This window comes from Rhineura floridana, chromosome 11 (assembly GCF_030035675.1).
Source record: "Rhineura floridana isolate rRhiFlo1 chromosome 11, rRhiFlo1.hap2, whole genome shotgun sequence".
Taxonomy (NCBI): domain Eukaryota; kingdom Metazoa; phylum Chordata; class Lepidosauria; order Squamata; family Rhineuridae; genus Rhineura; species Rhineura floridana.
Genome location: NC_084490.1, coordinates 3,378,591 through 3,399,947, shown reverse-complemented (window position 1 = coordinate 3,399,947; position 21,357 = coordinate 3,378,591). Strand labels below are relative to the sequence as shown.

Sequence of the window (21,357 nt, the reverse complement as noted above, 5' to 3'; positions counted from 1 at the left end):
GGGGACCCCTCCTCTTTTGCAACTGGCCACACTGAGTGTGTGTGGGGAGCTCTTGAATATAAATTTGAAGGCATATCCAATGCACATTTGAAGCACACAACTTCCCCCAAAGAATTCTGGGAACGGTAGTTTTCCTCTCACAGCACCCTTAACAAATGATACTTCCCACAATTCTTTGGGGGAAGTCATGTGCTTTAAATGTATGGACTGCCTTCAAGTCGTTCCCGGCTTATAGCAACTCTACAAATAGGGATTTCATGGTAGGCGGTATTCAGAGGGGGTTTCCCATTGCCTCCCACTGAGGCTAGTCCTCCTCAGCTGGCTAGGGCCTGCTCAGCTTGCCACAGCTGCACAAGCCAGCCCCTTCCTTGTCGGCAACTGCCAGCTGGGGGGCAACTGGGCTCCTTGGGACTCTGCAGCTTGCCCACGGCTGCACAGGTGGCAGGACACGTAACCCCTGAGCCACTCACTGTGGGGTGATCCTTAGCTGGCCCTTGACACCCAGGAGACACGAGCGGGGATTTGAACTCACAGACTCCCAACCAGGCTGTCCTCCCCACTGTGCCATACCAGCTAGTGTGACCCTAATCTGCAGGAAGCTGTGGCTATCAACAACCTACTGCTCACTTGCTGTCAAAAAATATGTTCTGGAGCTAAAACCTTATCAGCATCAACCTGAGCCCCTCCCAAAGAACCCAGGAGTCCTGAGTCCCATCAGCTCTTCTCACTACATTCCCCTCACATTCCAGTGCAAGGAAAGTGCTCATTGAGTATCCCTTCCCTCCAAAAGAACCACAGAATCTCAGTTTCCAGGATGCCTTCTCCTATTACCCATAATTCTCTACTACTCTCCCCCCCCCAGAACCCAAATGTCACCCTCCCCTAGCCCCTTTGTTACACTCCAGAATAGATTACCTTTCATACCCTCACCTGGCAGTACAGGTAATAGAGCCCCCTCTTGACCACCGTGAACTCCCCTCGGCTGCTATCGTAACGGAGTGGGCTTGTCGTGTTGAGTTTAGCTTCTGCCCATCCGCGGATGGTCCCATTGGCATCTATAGCGGAGGATGAGAGAATGTGGATGGGTGGGGATGAGTGCCTAGCAAAAATTTCCCTGCCAAATCACACCTCTTTGCCCCACTCTAGTCTAAGGCCTCACCATTCTGGTTAGATTACCCATCGCGCAGCTTGGGTAATGGTGAAAGTAATGGCAAGAGAGAGACCTTCACTGATCATTGTTGCTGTTGTGTAACATTATTATTAATTTCATTTATGAATTGCTTCCTATGAGGCTGTTGTAAATCAACTTACATCCAAAAGCAATTTACAACACGGGAAAAAAAACATACATAAAACGTTTGCAAATACAAAAACAATAAATAAAAAACCCATTATTTATTTATTTTAAAGTGTTTATAAGCTGCACTTTTCATAGAAGTACATCAAGGCGACTTACAACATGCAGGACCCAATAAAACTTTTAACGCAACAAAGACATCATTAAAAACAATGCTAAAAGCATCAATAAATACTGCATTGGTTAGGGAGGAATTCATGCTACAAAGGCCTGTTTAAAAAATTCAGTTGTCAGGAGACGCCTGAAAGAAAGAATGGATGGTTCCTGCTGAACCTCCATTGGCAGGGAGTTCCACAGGGCAGGGTCTGCCATGCCAAAGGCTCAGTCCCTGGTGGAAGCCAACCGAACCTCAGGGGCCATGTGGAGAGTGCCCCGTTGGAAGATCTCAGTGACTGAGACAGAACATAAGGAGTCAGGCAGTCTTTAAGGTACTTGGGGAGCAAGTTATGTATTATTTATTTATTTATTTATTGCATTTACATACCGCCCCATAGCCGAAGCTCTCTGGGCGGTTTACAGCAATTAAAAACATTAAAAACAAATATACAAATTTTAAAACACAAAAAACAATTTAAAAACACAATTTTAAAAAATTTAAAAACAATTAAAAAAATTGTTTAAGGCTTTGTGAATTAACACATGTACCTTCAACCTGGCCTGGTAAGCATTAAATATATGTGGCAACCAGTATATAGAATCAATTCAAGTTCAAGAGAGGCTCCATTTGGGAGCCTTATTGGAAAATCTCCGCTCAGGAGAGGCGTCTCTTTCCTCCTCCTCCTCCTCCTCCTCCTCCTCCTCCTCCTCCTCTTCTTCTTCCACAACCCCCCCCCCTCACTTTAATAAGCCCCTGGCTCAGGAAGTGTTACCTGCCTGGATCCCAGCTCGTCCTTCTGTGGGTTGCACTGAAATACAAGACAAGAAAAACAGGAGTCAGCCAGGACTCCTGGGTTCTCTGGGAAATCACACGTGGGGTCTTAAGGGGGTGAGACTTGAAGTGGGTGGGTGTGTTTGGGGGAAAAGCAAGACCACCTTATGATTCCCGGACAAAAAAGCAAGGGCCTGTGGGAAAGGGCCCACCAGGTACACCCTGTGTGGGGCCCTGAAGGGCAGTAGTATACTGGCAAATTCAGAAGCGCAGGCTCCCTTCTTGTTAATCACAGCCATGCCCCCTCCCTGTTTTTTTTTACTGTGCGGTTGAGAATGAGATCCTCTTAATGCTTAGGAATCAATAAGCATGAAGGAGGAGTGTGTTAGCTACTGAGAAGAGTCTTCTCAGTGGTTGACTCACCTCCTTTCACACTGATTGGCTCCAATCCACAGGAAAGGACAAGGAAGCATGTTAGAAGACTCTTCTCAGTGGCTAACACACTCCCCTTTCATGACGATTGGCTTGTAGCATACTGGACACATAGGGACTCTGCTGGGACCCTGCTCCCAAAAAAGCGAAGGGTTTAAGACCCCCTGAGACCCTGCATGACTACACCCCTGCTGAAGGGGGTAAAACTGGGCTAGGCACAAGAGAATATGGTGCATCTCTCACCTTCATAGTGTGCAGCCGAGACGGTGCTGGTTCGTCTAGGCCGGGAACGCTTCCCTTTGGCAGCTGTGAAAGGGGGAGAAAGCCTTGCTAGGTGAACAGGGCACAGCAGCAGTGGTGGGAAGAGAGGAGCTAAGGTTCTGGTCCCTGCCGAGTTTTAGGATGGGGTGGAGATGAGCATGTCCCACCTTACTCTTGACATCGGATTCGCTAGGTCAGCCTCAGCCAATCTGTCACCAACTAGGTGTTTTGGACTACAACTCCCATCAGCCCCTGCCCGCACAGCCTAGTGATGCTGGGGCTGATGGGAGCTTGGCTGTGCGGGCTGGGGCTGATGGCAGTTGAAGTCCCAAACACAAGGTGGGAACTGGGTTGGTGAAGGCTGTGGCAGCCAGTCAGGAAGTGCCTCTCCATTTTGCCTCTCAGTTAGCAACCTACGTGTGTGAGAAGGGATACAGATAGGACCCTCTGTGAGGGTGACCCTGGGTGAGGCTGTCTAGCCCCCTTATCTTCAAAGGCTTCAAAGGAGCGGATCACGGCAGAGGCGGAATATGGCTATTTGCCTCCCCGCTCCTTGTTGACCGATAAACTCCATAAAAATGAAGGATGCTCCTTCAGTCTTTGTTCCCTATTTCCATCTACTCAACTCGCTTGAAGTTTTACAGAAAAGAAAAGCCGTTGGGGAACCAGGCTATTCTACTGTAAGTATAGGACCTTAGCTTAGCTAGATCTTTGTTATATTCTTTGTCTGTATTGAACCTCTCACCTTTGTTATGCCAATGTACCTCGTGTAGCCCGGCTGAGGGTGATTAGCTTTAACTTTAAGGAAACAATTGCTGCTCTCTTTTGTATATACCGTTCTATTTCTTTTAAATAAACTACTCTTTTATAGATGGTGTGTATTGGCTTGAAACTAATGATTCTACATCTAGTCTTTGACTGATGGATGCTACAGATTACTGTTGATTAATATGGGTTAATACCCTTAGAACTCACATAGCTCTCTGAGATCCCCTCTCTTAGAGAAAGTAACCAGGAAGAGGGGGGGTGGCAGAACTACCTGGAGTTTAGGTCTGAAAGGGAGAAGGATTTGCCTGGGAAGCAGAGACCCAAAGGAGTTGGGACTGTTCTCGGAAGCAAAGAACCCCCTTGGGGTGCTGAGGGCAAAGGACCCCAGGGGGACAATTCTTTGACAGGGGGCTGATGGGAATTGTAGTCCTCCAAAAGTCTGGAGGGCACCAGGCTGCCACAGGTGATTGCAAAAATCATAGCAACACAGGAAGCTGCCTTACAGAGTCAGACCAATTGGTCCATCTAAATCAGTACTGTCTACTCTGACTGGCAGCAGCTCTCTAGGATTTCAGATGGGGGTCTCTCCCAGCCCTACCTGGAGACGCCATCTGGGATCGGCCCTGGGACCTTCTGCATACAAAGCAGATGCTCTGCCACTGAGCTATGTCCTTTTCTGTCCTTACAACAACCTTGTAAGGTAGACCACTAGCATTATTTATTTATTTATGATTAGACAAATAATAACAATATTCATTATTGGAGACCTATATGTAACAAGTGGTTAACAAGAGGTCTCCAAGCAACTTATCCCCACATTGCAGGCAGAGAACTGAGGCGGTAGCATCAGTGTTGCCAAGGTATTGACCCTTTTTAGAGGGAGATATCTGTGCAAGGGTGAGGTTTGCTTCCCAGGACTCATCCAGGCCATACTAAAAATGTAAATTTTCCTTACTGGAATTGTGTGCTGGTAGTTCAAACCTGATCCTTTGCACTTAATTAATTTGTGCTGGGAGCAGCAGCTCAGCCTATCACACACCTGGTCTCTTCTCTGTCCCACCAGTTTCATAAAGAAGGAGGTGACTCACCCTGCCTCCTCTGCCGTAGTGCCCCCTGCTGGGCAAAATGATGCAGGAACTTGCCTTGGTTGCTCCAGCCAGTAGAGAGCAACACCTAGAGGGGCGATGGGGAAATGCGAGAAAGAGAGAGCAGGCATAATTAAGTATTTTTACATTTGTTATTTCATTACATTTATATCCCATCTTTCCTCTAAGGAACTCAAGGCAGCATGCATGGGTTCTCCTCCCCACCTTTATGTTATCCTCACAACAACCCTGTGGGGTAGGGTGGGCTGAGAGACAGTAACTGGCTCAAGATCACCCAGTGGAATTCATGTCAGAATGTGGATTTGAACCTGGGTCTCCCAAATCTTAGCCCAACACCTTAATTACTGCAACAGGTGTGTGGAGTCTTTGGCCCTCCAGATGTTACTGAACTACAACTCTCATCAGCCCCAATAAGCATGGCCAATGGCCAGGGACGATGAGAGTTGTAGTTCAGCAACATGTAGAGGGCTACATGTTCCCCGCACCTACACCACAATATACCAGCTCTCAATAATTAAGGAGGAAAAGCATGATCAGATCTTGGTATCTTTCGCACTAGGGCCCTTTAGCGCTGCTGAGGCATTGCTTTTCTGCAATCAGCTAAGAGCACAATTAAAATAATTCTTCCACACACCACTTAATGTACCACAGGAGGTACCATCCCCATGACCAAGACTCTCCTATAACATTTACTCATAAGTCAGTCCCATTCAGCAAAGGTCCCCTGTAATTTTAATTAACAGTTTCCTCCTTGCATCTTCTGTAATTTTATTGCTTCCTGTTCAGCATGACACCACCTTTACTAATAAGTAGCCTCTTTATTAAGCAGCTGTTGCTCCTTGTAAGAGAGAAGTGGCTTCTCATTATTTTAATTTTATTTATTCAGACAATTTATATACAGCATAATTACAATCATCTCTAAGCAGTGTACAATAAGCTTAATAAATATAATAGAGATAACATCATTTAAAATTGACTATAAAATCAGAAATGACTTAAAATATCTGCTGAAATGAAAAAAGGTCTTCACTAGGCACCAGAAGTTCAAGAGAGTGGGTGCCTGTCTAATCTCAGCTGGAAGGGAATTCCACAAAATTGGACCCACGAAGCTGGACACAGGATTCTTAGTAGATATATATAACAGCATTATTTTGCATTTATAAAAAAAGCTACTAATTAGTAGTGCTGCTGTGCTCAACAGAAGGCAATAAAAGGGTGGGACTTGCAAACAGGAAATGTTTAATTAAAGGCACTGTGGCCTTGGAAAGTGTCAATAGTGCTTTGTCAGGCCATACTGGACAGGCTATCTCTGCAGCTGTGTTTATTGCCAATTTCTGTCAGGGGACACAAATCACTCCTAGGAAAAGGTAGGATGACAAAATAGAAAACATGCAACTGTACAGCCTCTCAGTGACATGATCTGGGTTACCCATACAAACCGAGCCAACAAATGATGGCAATTCCTGACAAAAAGGGCTAGTTCTGAAGGAACCTTGACTCGCCTGGGCCGTGAGTTTCCTGACCCGCTACCAGGTAAGATGTACTATCCTGAGAGGGTCGAGCGAGAGGAGGGTGCATGGGTCTAGAGACGTTTTATCAGGTTCAAACCGCTGTCAAACCAGGATGGTCAAACAGCCAGCCTCAGCACTGCAGCCATGCCCACAAACTGCACCACAACGTGGCACGGCACAGAGAGGCAGTCAGCTGCAGAAAGACCCTTGCACAGCAAAGGGCTCGAACCACTGAGCCAAGCCATGAGCTACAGAGAAAGGCAAGGAACCCCCAGAGACACAGGTGGGAGAGGCATGTTTGCTTTTTTTAAAACAATCTTCTATACCAGTAGCAGTGGTGTGACAGGCAGAAATTAATATCTAGTGAAGGTTAATTATTTAATTTTTGCAAATTGTATTGTTTTTATTGATGTATTACTGATGTTCTGTTGATGAATTGTTGATGTATCTTTATATTGGTGCTCTTTTGTAAGCCACGTTGAGGGCCTTTTGGCCGAAAGACGGGGTGGAAATATTAAAATCAAATCAAATCAAATCCAGCTTTCCCCAGGGCTACGCTAGATGGGGTGTCTGAGCCAGCAAAGCTGTTCTTATAAAGCAGCCTTCCCCAACCTGGTGCCCTCCAGAAGTTTAGGTCAGAGATTATGATGGGAGTTGTAGTCAGAGCTTGGAAAAGTTACTTTTTTTGGACTACAACTCCCATCAGCCCACTCCAGTGGCCATGTTGGCTGGGGCTGATGGGAGTTGTAGTTTAAAAAAAGTAACTTTTCCAAGCTCTGGTTGTAGTTTAACAGTATCTGGAGGGAACCGCATTGGAGGAGGCTGTTATAAAGGATGAGATGAATTCATGGCACGCATCTAGAAGCCCATATTAAACAGGATAGCCAAGAACAGAGACTCCTTGCACAAAGGGAGCATACCTCTGGGAATTAAATACTATGGGCAGGAAACAAAGCCCACTTCTGGGCTTCCTGGAGGCATCCGATGGGCTGTTGTGAGAAACGGCATGCTGGAACTGATGTTTTTATGTAGGGATGTGTTTGGAATATATATTATATATTTAAACTGCTAAGCATTACAAAATATCAGAGCAGCACACAATAAAGACACAACAAACAGCAAATTCTTATAGTTGCACTCTGACTTGGGCCCAATCTGCAATATATATTGACAGCAGTATGAAACAGTTGTGGCTTCCCCCAAAGAATCCTGAGAACTGTAGTTTGTTGAGGGCACTGAGAGTTGTTAGGAGGCACCCTCTATTCCCCTCGCAGAGCTACAATTCCCGGAGTTCCCTGGGAAGAGGGATTGATTGTTAAAACCACTCCTCACCCCTGTCTGTGTTACAGGATAACACCTGCTGAGGGGAGTTGAATTTCCAGAAACCTGCCTTCCCCCCATCCCAAAACATTTATTTATTTAGTTAGTTAGTTAGTTAGTTAGTTTAATTTATATACCGCCCTAAGCCCGAAGGCTCTCTGGGCGGTGTACAAAAAGATAAAAACAAGCACAATATATAAATACAATAAATAATAAAAAACAAACAAACAAACAATAACGAACCAAACAACATCCAAAATACGGAAATGCTGTTTAAAATACACTTTAAAATGCCTGGGAGTATAAAAAGGTTTTCACCTGGCGCTGAAAAGATAGTAGCGTCGGCGCCAGGCGCACCTCATCAGCGAGACTGTTCCACAGTTCGGGGGCCACTACTGAAAAGGCCCTGGTTCTAGTCATCACCCTCCGAGCCTCTCGATGGGATGGTACTCGGAGGAGGGCCTTAGATGTTGAGCGTAGTGTACGGGCAGGTTCATATTGGGAGAGGCGTTCCACCAGGTATTGTGGTCCCATGCCGTGTAGGGCTTTATAGGTCAAAACCAGCACTTTGAATCTAGCCCGGAAACAAATAGGAAGCCAGTGCAGATGGGCCAGAACAGGTGTTATATGAGCGGACCTTCTGGTCCGCATCAACAATCTGGCCACTGCATTCTGGACTAGCTGTAGTTTCCGAACAGTCTTCAAGGGCAGCCCCACGTAGAGCGCGTTGCAGTAGTCCAATCTAGAAGTTACCAGAGCATGAACAACTGAAGCGAGGTCGTCACTGTCCAGATAGGGACGTAGCTGGGCTACCAATCGAAGAAGGTAAAAAGCATTCCGTGCCACCGAGGCCACCTGGGCCTCAAGAGACAGGGAAGGATCGAAAAGAACTCCCAAGCTACGAACCTGTTCCTTCAAGGGGAGTGTAACCCCATCAAGAACAGGATGAACATCCACCATCTGAGCAGAGAAGGCACTCACCAACAGCGTCTCAGTCTTGTCTGGATTGAGCTTCAGTCTGTTAGCTCCCATCCAGTCCATTATCGCGGCCAGGCAACGGTTTAGCACGTTAACAGCCTCACCTGAGGAGGATAAAAAGGAGAAATAGAGCTGCGTGTCATCAGTGTACTGATGACAACGCAGCCCAAAACTCCTGATGACCGCACCCAGCGGCTTCATGTAGATGTTGAAAAGCATGGGGGACAGTACCGATCCCTGCAGGACTCCACAATGGAGAGTCCAGGGTATCGAGCAATGTTCCCCAAGCACTACCTTCTGGTGGCAACCCACCAAGTAGGAGCGGAGCCACTGCCAAGCAGTACCCCCAACTCCCAACTCCGTGAGTCTTCCCAGAAGGATACCATGGTCGATGGTATCAAAAGCAGCTGAGAGATCAAGGAGAATCAACAGAGTCACACTCCCCCTGTCCCTCTCCCGACAAAGGTCATCGTACAGGGCGACCAAGGCTGTTTCGGTGCCAAAACCGGGCCTAAAACCGGATTGAAATGGATCAAGATAATCAGTGTCATCCAAGAGCCCCTGGAGCTGGCCGACAACCACCCGCTCCAGAACCTTGCCCAAGAACGGAACATTCGCCACAGGTCTATAGTTGTTCAGGTTATCTGGGTCCAAAGAGGATTTCTTCAGGAGTGGTCTCACTACCGCCTCTTTTAGGCAGTCAGGGACCACTCCCTCTCTCAAGGAGGCGTTTATTATCTCCTTGGCCCAGCCGGCGGTTCCGGTCCTGCCAGCTTTCACCAGCCAAGAGGGGCAAGAGTCCAGCACAGATGTGGTTGCCTGCACCAGTCCAAGGATCTTGTCAACATCCTCAAGCTGTACAGACTGAAACTCATCCAATAAATAAGGACAAGACCACGTTCTGGATGCTTCGTTGGAACTCACTGTCATAACATTGGAGTCTAAGTCCCGGCGAATGCATGCGATCTTATCCTGGAAGTGCCTCGCGAACTCATCACAGCGGGCTACAGATGAATCCATAATATCCCGAGGGCCAGAATGTAAAAGCCCTCGTACAATTTTAAAGAGCTCCGCCGGGCGGGAGAGAGATGCCTTAATTGTGGCAGCAAAATATCTCTTTTTTGCTGCCCTCACCGCTACTATATACCGCTTAGAAGAGGCACTCACCAAGGCATAATTGCATTCGTCAGGAGTTCGCCTCCATCTGCACTCAAGCCTCCTCCTCTCTTGCTTCATCGCTCTCAGCTCCGGGGTATACCATGGGGCTGTATGAGCTCTGCATAGGAGGGGGCGCATGGGAGCGATCGTGTCAACCGCCCGGGTCAGCTCCGTATTCCACAATCCAACCAGGGCTTCGACAGGAGCGCCAGTCTTCTCAGTCGGAAAATCCCCCAGAGCCCTTTGGAAACCCTCAGGATCCATTAGTCTCCGGGGGCGGACCAATTTAATAGGTCCCCCACCCTTGCAGAGGGAAAGGGTCGCTGTGAGCCTAAACTTCAGCAAGAAGATATAGGCACATACAAAGATATGGGCACACATACACCCCTCATCCAGGCAGCAGTTCAACCGGATCAGAACCCCAGAAGAGATCCACATACCGGGTCCAGCTCTTCAGCACCATCTTCAGACAGCAGCTCCTAAGGGAAAGAGAGTGCAGCGTTCAGATCCTCCCGCAACACCGTGAGGCACAAAGGCGAGGCTAGAAAGCTCACTTGGAAACATTCCTTGTCGCCAGCAGTCCCATTCCCTTCCAAGAACGAAATTTCAGTTTCAGTGTTAAACCAAGGTGTGCTCCACACCAGAGACAGCTGCAGCTTGGGATGGGCCATATAGCTCTGTGCTAGAGTGCCTGGAAGGTCCGAGGACCAATCCTGATGGCATCTTCTAGTAGTGCTGGGAAAGACTCCCTGCCTGAAACCGTGGAGAGCTGCTGCCAGCCAGTGTAGACAATATTAAGCTAGATGGACCAATGGTCTCACTCAGTATAAGGCAACTTCCTACGATCCTAAGCCTCCGACTGCAACCAAGGCTCCGTCGGCACCATACATTTAAAGCTTATTATAACATTTTAAACAGTCTTGACTCTCTCCTCCCTCCCCCAAGAATCCTGGGAACTGTAGTTTGTTAAGGGTGCTTAGAATCATTAGGAGACCCCTCACAGAGCTACAATTCCCAGTGTTCCCTGGGAAGAGGGATTGATGGTGAAACCACTCTAGGAATTGTAGCTCTGTGTGGGGAATAGGACTCTCCTCGCAGGACCTTTCACAAACTACAATTCCCAGAATTCTTAGGGGGAAGCCATGACTGTTTAGAGTGGGATGCTGCTGCTTTAAATGTTTTGTGCAGATGGGGCCCAAGATTCAGAGGCTGCTGTCAAGAGAGCAACGGCCATGACCTCAACACTGGCAACAAATTCCAGAGTATTTTGTGCAAAAGCTGACCTACCAAGTTAGCTTATCTTCAACGAGGAGGAGAAATCGCTGTATAAACTCACTTGGATCCTGGGAGGTTTGAACCACCCCAGCCAAAATCCTCTGCAGATTTGCTTTGGGGATGTTAACAAGATAGATATGAAACGGTCTGGGCTACTTTAATGCTGCGTACCTGTGGGAGAGGCAGGGGTTGGGAAGAGTTCAAAAATGCAAAGCTGAAATGTACTGGGGGGGGGAGTGGTCAGCCTGGAGGTGGTTACCATAGAAACCTAGCAAACAACACTCCCAATATCCCAGCTGCTAATGCATTCTAAAAAGTTGCCTTTCTGAACCGCGTCTGCTTTGTCAGGGGTGACCCCCAGGAAAAAATGGGGGAGGGCTAAACAAGAGCCTTATATCAAGCCAGCCCAAGTGAAACAGGCATAAGAATTCCAGTGGGTTTATGAATCCAAAAAGCTACAAGATCAAATGGTTGGATCCCGCTAAGTCTGCTCAGAGTAGGCCCATTGAAATTAATGGACCTAAGTGAGTCATGTCTATTAATCTCAGTGGGTCTACTCTGAATATGACAAACATTGGATGCAAGCCAAATGTCTATGGGATATCATAGAATTGTAGAGTTGGAAGGAGACTATAAGGCCATCAACCCGCTGCTCAGTACAGGAATCCAAATTAAAGCATCCCTGACAGGTGGCTCTCCAGCTGCCTCGTGAAGACCTCCAGGGTTGGAGAGCCCACCAGTGTTGGAGAGCCCCACTGGCAGCTAAGAGGTAGCCAGTGCAATTATTTCAGCAGTGAGGTGACATGTTGGCAATACCCTGCCCCAGTGAGCAGTCGCACCACTGCATTTTGCCCCAGCGATGGCTTCGAGACCAACCTCAAGGGCAGCCCAACATAGAGCACATTGCAGTAATCCAGCCTGGAGGTTACCAGTGCATGGACAACGGTGGTCGGGCTATCCTGGTCCAGAAACAGCCGCAGCTGTCTTACCAGCTGAAGCTGGTACAAAGCACTGCTAGCCACTGAGGTCACCTGAGCCTCTAGAAACAAATCCCTGAGGCTTTCACTTTATCATCATGTCAATTAAGCTGTGGAATTTGCTCCCACAAGAGGCAGCAGAGGCCACCAACTGGGATAGCTTTAAATTCAGGGAAAGTAAGGCTCTCAGTGGCTACTAACCCTGATGGCCGTGTTCTCCCTGCACTGTGAGAGGCAGGGTGTCCCTGACTACCAGTTGTTGGAATTTGCAGGAGGGGAGAGTTCTATTGCACTCAGATGCGGCTTGCAGGCTTCCCTTTGGTATCTGGCTGGCCACTGTGAGGAGATGATGTTGGACTAGGTAGACCACTAACTTGATGCAGTAGGCTGTGCTTAGGTCAAACTTTCCACGACTGAAGCCGGATGCTACAAACAGGCTTGGGGACTGCAAACCAGCGTGAAGCTTCAGCCTCCTCCTCCCTCTGGCGCCTCATTCGGAAGGATTCTGCTGGGTCTCATTCACATGTAACAGATGTGAACACTCAACATCAACTTAGCTTTGATTGCCGAGGGCTTGGGAAGGAGATTATCAGAAGGTTGCTACAGTGATGCAGCCAGAGCAGGCAGACCTCCAGCCTCCGACGCCAGGCCAGCTGTTGGGTGTGTGGCTCCAGGGGAGGGGGAGGGAAAAAGGTGCGCCAAAGGATTCCTGCCTTCACCTCTGAACCGCACGCCACCGCACGCCTTGCCTGGGGATCTTGGCACACTTTAGCAGACAGAGCAGTGAAAAGGGAGTATTGCCAGTGCCACCATGGAACTGTTGCTCCACACAGCCTTTGCCAACCTGGTGCCCTCCAGATGTTTCAGAATGCATGGTGGGAGTTGTCCAAAATACTAGAGGGCACCAGGTTGGCGAAGGCTGCTCCGACAGGTGGCCACATCACAGAGAAACATGAAAACTCTGGGTCAAAGTATCCCCTCAAAGAAAGAGCACAGGCTTCCACTGTTCTGGCAAGATCTGCATTCCAGTTGCAGGCTAGCCGTTGAGTCACTTGGGTGGCCTTGACCAAGCTGTGGAGCGTCTCCACTTTCCCCACCTGAAAAGGGGGGGAGGGGAAACCTCTCTGGTGACCCTTCCCCACCCTGCCCTGATCTGATCCTCACACCCAACAGCTGGTCTGGCCCTCAGGGCCGGCTTGCTCTGAATGCATCTCTGGAAGGGCCTCCTGCACCCTCCCTCTCAGCAGTGAGAAAAAAGAAATGGCCTCATTTGCAGGGTTATGCAGTGAAACATGAATGAATGTGGTCAAGAAGGATATCCACCCTGAGCCCAATAGATAGGATAGGCTGCTGTGCACCTAAATAAAGACATTCATTGTTTAAAATGCAGTAATTTAAAGCAAGGGCTAGCTACCACCTTTGGTTCTGTGCCTTTTCTGTGACCACTGCCTGCAAAAAGCCCACACCTGCCACATTTCTGCCTGCTGTGTGGCGGGTGTTAAAAGTGCAGGAAAACAACCCATTTAAAACTATTTAAAGGACTTTGAGGAAATGTTCTGCCCACCCCAAAGACCATAATGATTACTGGGCTGTTTCCCACAGTAAGGGTTGGGGCACACATGCCACGTCCCATTCTGTGTGGTGGTCTGTGGGAACTCTTTGCACACAGCTTTGCTTTTTGCATGTAGCTGGGGCTGACGGGGCTTGTAGTCCAAAACATCTGGAGGGCACTGAGTTGGCAATGGCTGGTAATAGATCTTGTGCCCCTTGTCATTTCTGCTCTGTTGCTGGAGGTGTGTAGCTGCGTCCACATTTTCCAGAGGAATAAGCTGCTGTGTTAGTCTGTCCCTCTCCCACGACAGGTGGCTAGGTCAGGAAGATTGTGGGTTACTGCCAATCGCCAAATGCTTATCTTGTGCACCTTTGAGTGTTCTTGCATCGCCTGGCCTTTTGGCCTCACTGTTTACAATCCTCCTCCACAATATACATATACACTCTGCCTATTCAGGATAAGGCTTCATGCATGTGACAGCCAGTTCTGCGGCCACAACTCTGTTGGCTTTTAAGGTGCCACAAGCCAGCCAGCCTGCCTGCCTGCGTACGTGTGTGTGTATTGTTGTTGGCAGTGATGCATCTAGCAACTGAGCCTTCCTCTTCTGCCCCTTGTATTCTGTGTTTATAGCAGGTGGCCGGATTATTTGCTATTTATACTGCGCACAGTGGGGCACTTCTGGCCAAGGCCCAAGGGCTTTGGACTGCACTCGCCCAGCGCTGGGTGCAGCTTCTGGGTGCTTCCGCCTGCATCTAGAGGTGCCCCGGCCCGGGCATATAACTCGATAGCTACGCCTGCCATTTGGGCGCGCTGAGATGGCTGCCCCCCGCCGCCGGGCTCCGGGAACTTGTGGCCGGTGCGCGCAGAGCCGCCCAGGGGCGCGTACGAGGGTGTCTCCCGGCGCAAAGCTGCAAGCGCGCGGCTCGAGGTTGCGCCGAATCCCAGCAGCCTCCCTCCCGCGTCCCCCTGCTCGCGCGGCGCCCCTCACCTGTGGCATCGCGGCGGCGGGCGCTGCTGCTTCTTGCTGCACCGCGCGGGCGCTGGATCGGGGCCAGGCGGCCAGGAGGAGGCTGAGCGAGGCCAGGAGGAGCGCCGAGCCGGAGGCCAGCGCCAGCGCCAGCAGCACCAGGCGGGCGGGCGGCTCCCGGGCCCGGCGGCGCCTCCCCATGGCCGGGGCAGGAGAGGGCGGAGGCCGGCGGCGAGCGGCGACTGCAAGCCAGGAAGCGCCCGGGCAGGAGGAGAGGGAGGAGGGAGAGGAGGAGACAGCGCAGGACCAGGACGAGGAGGAGGAGGAGGAGGAGGAGGAAGCGAGGCCGTCGAGGGGAGGCCGCGCTCGGCCGCCTGCCAGCAGCAGCAGCCCCGGCGGCGAGAGGCCGAGGCGCAGCACCAAAACAGCAGGACAGGAAACACCCGCCGGAGCTGCTCTGCAGGGAGGGCAGAGAGAGGGAGGGACGGCGGGCAGGCGGCCGGGCCGGGCCGGGCGAAGAGCTCCATCCCAGCTCGATGGAGCCTCCATGCCCGGGGGCAGTCTATCTCAGGTGCTGAGGCCAAATCCCAGGCGAGAACCCTTTCCCCCGCCCCACTTGGCAGCTTCTTGTTTTGATTTGGATTCCTGCATTGAGCAGGGGGTTGGACTCGATGGCCTTATAGGCCCCTTCCAACTGATTCTAAGGTACAGCGCCTGGGTCTGATCCGGCAGGGATGTCCGTCCGTTCACATGTCCCCAAGAGAGAAAGCGAATGTCGCCCTCTTCGGGTGTCAGACAGGCGCGGGCGCTTCGATCGCCTGGGGGTGGTTTGCGCGCGCGGCTTCACACGTTACGTTTCCTAGCGGGACGCTTACAAACAGGAGCACCCCGCCAAGTTTACCCAGAGTTGCTGCAGAAGCGCGCAACGTCACAGGACCTAGGAGGGCCAGAGGGTCGCCCTTTGCATGACTGACCCCCCAACACACACACGCTTTTTTTGCGATGCACAGCTGATTTTGCGGCTACATTTCTGGAGCAACGAAAGCCTCTGATCGGAAGCCGGTGTGCGCGCGTGTAATTGATCAAGTAGGGTGTGCAAGGAGGTGAACGCAGGAGGCGGAGGCTGCTGCAATGCGTGTTAGCCACGGGTGTGTGAACATCAGGAGCAAGATAATACCCAGGTCACGATCCATACATCAGAACCAGCAAGGAGTCTCGTGGCGCCTTTAAAGACTGACACATTTAAGTTATAGCCAAAGCTTTCTTGGACTGCAACCCATTTCATCAGATGGAGGAAGTTTAATCCTGAGTTACCACCCAGGGACATACATTAAACACGTGGGGATGGGGTTGTAAACAGCCGTGTCAGAGGGGAAACGAACTGCAGCGTTACGTGCCTAATTCATCCAGACAGTTTCCTATAAATCTTGTGACTTCATGAGAATGTTGAGTTGTATTTGTAAATACGTGTTCCACTAAAATAAACCAAAAAAATCCGATTCATTAATTGTGGCATAATTTCAATTTGCAGTCTGAGACATGTGGAAATTAATGTCTCGCTCCTTGCAACTGATGTGCAACTCTCTCTCGCAGTTTTTAAGCTTAAAGACTCAGTAACGAACGATCCTCTTCAATTTGATCATTCACTGCTCGGAGTAATTAAAAGGGTTTTTAAAAATGCATATTTACTGCGTTGGCCCGGAATCGAACCTACAGTGTCAACTGCGCCTACGTTCACTCGATCGATTACGTCTCTGAATTCATCCAGGGGGACATCACGTTGGCACCTGTTTGCCTAATGAAGAAATCAGACTCTTTTTTTGCAGGAAAAGGTGAGCGTGACATGCCTGCACGGGAATTTATTTATTTATGTATTAAATTTATTAGTCGCCCATCTGGCTGGCTGTCCAGCCACTCTGGGCGATGTACAAAATAAAAACATACAAATACATTAAAACATTAAAAATCTCAACAACAATAATAAAACCTAACCCACCCCAAAAGCTTGTCTGAAGAGCCAGGTCTTCAAGGCCCGGAGGAAGCTCATCATAGCGGGGGCATGGCGGAGATCATTTGGGAGGGAATTCCACAGGGTGGGAGCCACAATAGAAAAAGCCCTCTCCCTAGTTCTCACCAGTCTAGCTGTTTTAACTGGTGGGATAGAGAGAAGGCCTTTTGAGGCTGATCTTGTTGAGCGGCGTCCCTGATGATGCTGGAGGCGCTCCTTCAGATAGACTGGGCCGAAACCGTATAGGGTTTTAAAGGTCAGAACCAACACCTTGAATTGGGCCCGGAAAACAACCCGTAACCAGTGCAACTCCTTCAGCACTGGAGTGATGTGATCTCGCCGGTGGCTGCCTTTAATCAGGCGAGCCCCCGCGTTCTGTACCAGTTGCAGCTTCCGGACCGTTTTCAAGGGTAACCCCACATAGAGCGCATTGCAGTAGTCTAGGCGAGAGGAGACCAGGGCATGTACCACAGATGGGAGCAGATGGTTGGGAAGGTAGGGGCGCAGCCTCCGTATCAGATGGAGTTGATGCAGCGCCGCCCAGCTCACAGCCGAGACCTGAGCCTCCATGGATAGCTGGGAGTCAAGAATGACCCCCAGGCTGCGGACCTGGTCTTTCAGGGGCAATTGTACCCCATTGAGCACCAGGTCAATATCCCCCAACCCTCCCTTGTCTCCCACAAACAGTAAGCCATTTTGTTCCGGATGTTGTAAACAATTTCCCGCTGCTTTAACTTTGCCCAGCCTGCAGACTAGAACTTGGCTCGTTTCCTCACGTCATCCCATCGCTGGGTAAAAAGGCTCCCGAAATGCACAGGGGGGGGCATCTGGGGTCAACATAGTTCAGGCTTTGCATGTATGTGTGTGTTTAAATAGCTATATATTTTTTTTAATTTTTGTGGTTCAGTCTCCGCTGTCCTTATGTAAGGTAGCGTGGCCGAGCGGTCTAAGGCGCTGGATTTAGACTCCAGTCTCTCCCGGGACGTGGGTTTGAATCCCACCGCTGCCACGTGCTTTTCTCAGCTGTTGAAAAGCGGGATTTTGCTGAGCTGGCAACGCTTCGCGGGCTGGGAGCTTCCTCGCTGTGCTTTTGTGCTGCGGCTGGATTCAGCTTCTCTTTCCCAGTCTTTTCTTCAGCAAAGCACACACACATTCTTACGTTTTGTAGCTTCCAGCAGAGCTTCTTTTTCAGCAGGCGTTGGTGGTATAGTGGTGAGCATAGCTGCCTTCCAAGCAGTTGACCCGGGTTCGATTCCCGGCCAACGCAGAAAGGTTATATTTTATTTTTGTTTCGTTTTATTCCACTCCTTTTCCCAACCTGAGTTCCTTCTTTTGTTACAAAAGGCAAACCCCACCCCAGATGCAAACGAGGATCGTGGCTCCAGGACAAATGGGATTTTCTCCAACTCTCACAGCAAGTTTTTCCTCCTCCTTCAAACTAACAATGGGGGAAATAAACGCTTCTCTATTCTTAGGAACAAAAAACGCCTCTCCCTTGACAAAATCAGAACTAAACTCATCTAGGCCAGTATCTGGCTTGCAGTCAGCCATATTATGCATCCAGAAAAAAAGCTAGTAGTGTTGTTGATGATGCACCATCAGAGGGCAAATGTGTGTTGCAGAGGACAGCAAGAGGATTCTGCCCCAAGGAGCTTACAATCTACAATTCAAACACTGGAGACTATAGAGCACAGAGAACTTGTCACCCTCTACATCAGGGGTTCCCAAACATCCCCCCCTGGACCACTTGAAATTGCTGAGGATATTTTTATTTATTTATTTATTTATTTATACCCCACCTTTCTTTTCATGATAGAAACCCAAGGTGGCTTACATATGGTTCCCAGGTGGTCTCCCATCCAGGCACTGACCAGACCAGACCACTTAATGAAGGCTGTTGTAGCAACTGTAATGAGCTATACTCTCTTCCAACAACAACAGGCCTTCGGGGTATCCGGGGAGGGTTAATTGTTATAACTGTAATGCCTCCTGCCCAGTTTTAATATTGTTGTTGCAGATGTATTGTTTTTATATTGTATCACTGTATTTTATCAATTGTATCTTAACGATTTTGTAAGTCGCCTAGAGTGGCCATTGGCCAGATAGGCGACAAAGAAATTAAATTTATTTATTATTATTATTATTTATTATTATACGACTTTTTAATTGCATTGCTTCGTTCAGTCCTCATATATTGTGTGTTTTGAATGAGAGTTTGCATTCTATAGACTTCAGATTGTAACGCCATAAAAAAGCAATATAAATGCAATTAAAAATCAATTTATGTAATGCAATTGATGTGCCGTCTTCAGCCACAAATCCCACAGAGAGGTCACAGACCACCTGAATGAAGCCAGTAGATCACAGTTTGGGAACCCTTGTTCTATATGTTTGTTAGATTCCAATGCCCAATGGTTAGGGAGCTTTTTATCCAGCATCATCTGGCAGGTCCCCATCCCTTTCTAATCAGGACATAAGATGGGGCAAATAGAGATGAGGGGTGCAAGGGCATTGGGGTGGGTGTTTAAAGGCAAAGTCAGGCATTCAATACAGATGTTTAAAGGAGGGGTGTCCTGTGATCAAAGTTACAAGAGAAGTGAGGGAACCACTGTTAAAAGGGCAGCAATTCTCCCTGCTCTAGATCCTCCCCCCATGATAAATCTGGGATTCAGTGGTAGACTGCTTCTGACTACGAAGACTCCATCATGGGTTAATCCTCCTTCCTGAATGCATTCAAACTCCTGTTTAGAGGCTGGAAACCTACGTGTATGATAACCGTAGCTGGCAATGTTCCAGCAAATTCAGGCAAGACTGGCTTCTGCTGTAAACAGAAGGTATGGGATTAGACTGCCTGCCCCTGGCAATTCCTGATTGGAAGAAGACAAGCTCAGAGCAGAGGGCCCCTAGAGAGATGCAACAGGCACCCTCCTCTGAAGGGACACAGTTTTGCGTCTGGACCAGGAGTAACAGGATGCTCCAATGCCACCCAAAAGAGAGAAGGAAAATTAGTCAGCTCAAGCTGATGGGAAGGAGCAGCAACTCATACAGAGAGACAGGGAGCAGCCTCCTCCCTTCGTAGTGAATTTGGGCTCACAGAAACCATCAATTATTAGGATGCTAATTTTTATCCTGCTTTAGAGCCCCATCTTGAGATTCAGTTACCTTGGGCTAGTCACTGTCTCAACCTAACCTACCTCACAGGGTTGTTGTGATCGTAAAATGGAGAGGGAAGAATCACACAAACCACCTTGAGCTCCTTGGAGGAAAGATGGGATATAAATGCACAAAATAGAATAAAAACATTTGTTCCCATCCTTTTCTTGAAGATAATACCCCCCACACCTTTCCACGTTTCTTACAGTACAGCTCAATAAATGCAAGAGACAGTTTTAAGCATAGAGGACATATCCTGAGGCAAATCCAAGGACAGAGAAGTTCCTTTGCATGTACGTACAGCTCGAACAGATATTATTGATGTGCGGATGAACTAAGTAGAACCCTTTAAGAACCCCCCCCCCATTGCACAGTACTCCAAGAACACATTTCCAGGAAACTGAGAAAGGCTCTCGTATCTTCCCTCTTCTGCACATTTATTTCTATGCATGATTTACAGATAGTTCCGCTTGTCAGTGGTGAGCTTATCATCCTCAGCTGGAAGATGCACCCCCCCCACTTCCTCTTATTCAGAAGATGGATGCTCTCATGAGACTTGGGGCACGCAATCCTTCATCCCCCTACTTCTACTTTCAGGCTGGTCACGAGTGAGCAGCAATGGCTTACATCAGCCTCAACTGCTCTGAGAAATGAGCCTTAAAATAGGACATTGTCTGGGCCTGGAAGCAATAAGGATGGAGAAGTTGCTGGCTGTGTTTTGTAACAGCCCTGGGAGGGAGTGGGAGACACAGCATCAAAGCAAGGCCTGAGAGCAGAAGCTGAGGGTGCCCAAACCTTACTTGGGAATGCTAAAGCTTAAAACATCTAAGTGCCATGACAGGTAGCCTGCAATCGCCACCTCCAGTTGTTTTGGACTACAACTCCCATCGGTTCCCAATTTCCCTCCTTTTACTTCAGGTTCCCCAATTCCTGGATTATAGGTATGATTATGTTACACTGCTAGGATGGTCAACTGCAAATGGTGGGGGCTTCTGCAGAATTAAGAGGGAATTTCCCATTTTTACACAATCATTAAAGGTACAGGAGCCCCATCCTCTTTTGCAGCTGGCCACCCTATGCTTTGTTCGGATCCAGCAAATTTTTTACCCAGTCCTGAATCTGAGCAAGATGATGCCACAACACAACTGTGCCATAGTGTTGCACTTTTGGAGAAGGCTGCTTATGTGGCCCAGGAACTAAGCAGCTAACCACAAGTGTGCTGCAATTGGGACCACCTAGATGGCCTTGAATCTGGGGCAATTTTTTTTTACTAACTTCACTTATACCCTTCCTGGAAACTAGACCTTGAGGTAGTGGATAGCTCCATGATGATGTCAACTCAGTGTGCAGCAGGTAAAAACTGCCAATATTATGCCACCATATGAATCCATAGTATAACAGCATTTAGAATATTGTGTACAGTTTAGTCACTGCAACTGAAAAAGGACATTGCAGAGCTGGAAAAGGTTCAGAAGGGGACAAGCAAAACAATCAGGGGGATCGAGCAACTCTCCGATGAGAAGTTACATTTGGGGGTTTTTAGTTTAAAACCCCCCCAGTAAGGGTGGCAGGGGGATAGCAACAGATGGTAGAGGGGTAAAAAAATTACACCTGGGGTGGAGAAAGTGGACAGAAAAGTTTTCCGCCCTTGTAATACTGCATCCAG

General features: G+C 48.8%; 1 protein-coding gene and 2 non-coding genes across 5 annotated transcripts in view; 2 read left to right on the top strand and 1 right to left on the bottom strand.

Moving 5' to 3' along the window:
• Nucleotides 1-15,111, bottom strand: part of LOC133365935 (tumor necrosis factor ligand superfamily member 12-like) — a 50,843-nt gene extending 35,732 nt beyond the window's left edge. For all 3 annotated transcript variants that reach the window (XM_061588414.1, XM_061588415.1, XM_061588416.1), the window contains exons 1-6: nt 14,552-15,111; nt 10,200-10,238; nt 4,775-4,859; nt 2,901-2,963; nt 2,227-2,262; nt 931-1,055 (exon numbers count right to left, since the gene is read on the bottom strand). In XM_061588414.1, the coding sequence (XP_061444398.1) occupies nt 931-1,055; nt 2,227-2,262; nt 2,901-2,963; nt 4,775-4,859; nt 10,200-10,238; nt 14,552-15,079 (876 nt within the window). In that variant the 5' untranslated portion in view covers nt 15,080-15,111. The remainder of the gene's footprint in view (nt 1-930; nt 1,056-2,226; nt 2,263-2,900; nt 2,964-4,774; nt 4,860-10,199; nt 10,239-14,551) is intronic.
• Nucleotides 15,112-17,465: 2,354 nt separating this feature from the next.
• Nucleotides 17,466-17,547, top strand: TRNAL-UAG (transfer RNA leucine (anticodon UAG)). The gene has a single exon. It is a non-coding gene; the product is annotated as a tRNA-Leu (tRNA).
• Nucleotides 17,548-17,733: 186 nt separating this feature from the next.
• TRNAG-UCC (transfer RNA glycine (anticodon UCC)) lies at nt 17,734-17,805 on the top strand. The gene has a single exon. It is a non-coding gene; the product is annotated as a tRNA-Gly (tRNA).
• Nucleotides 17,806-21,357: the final 3,552 nt, after the last annotated feature.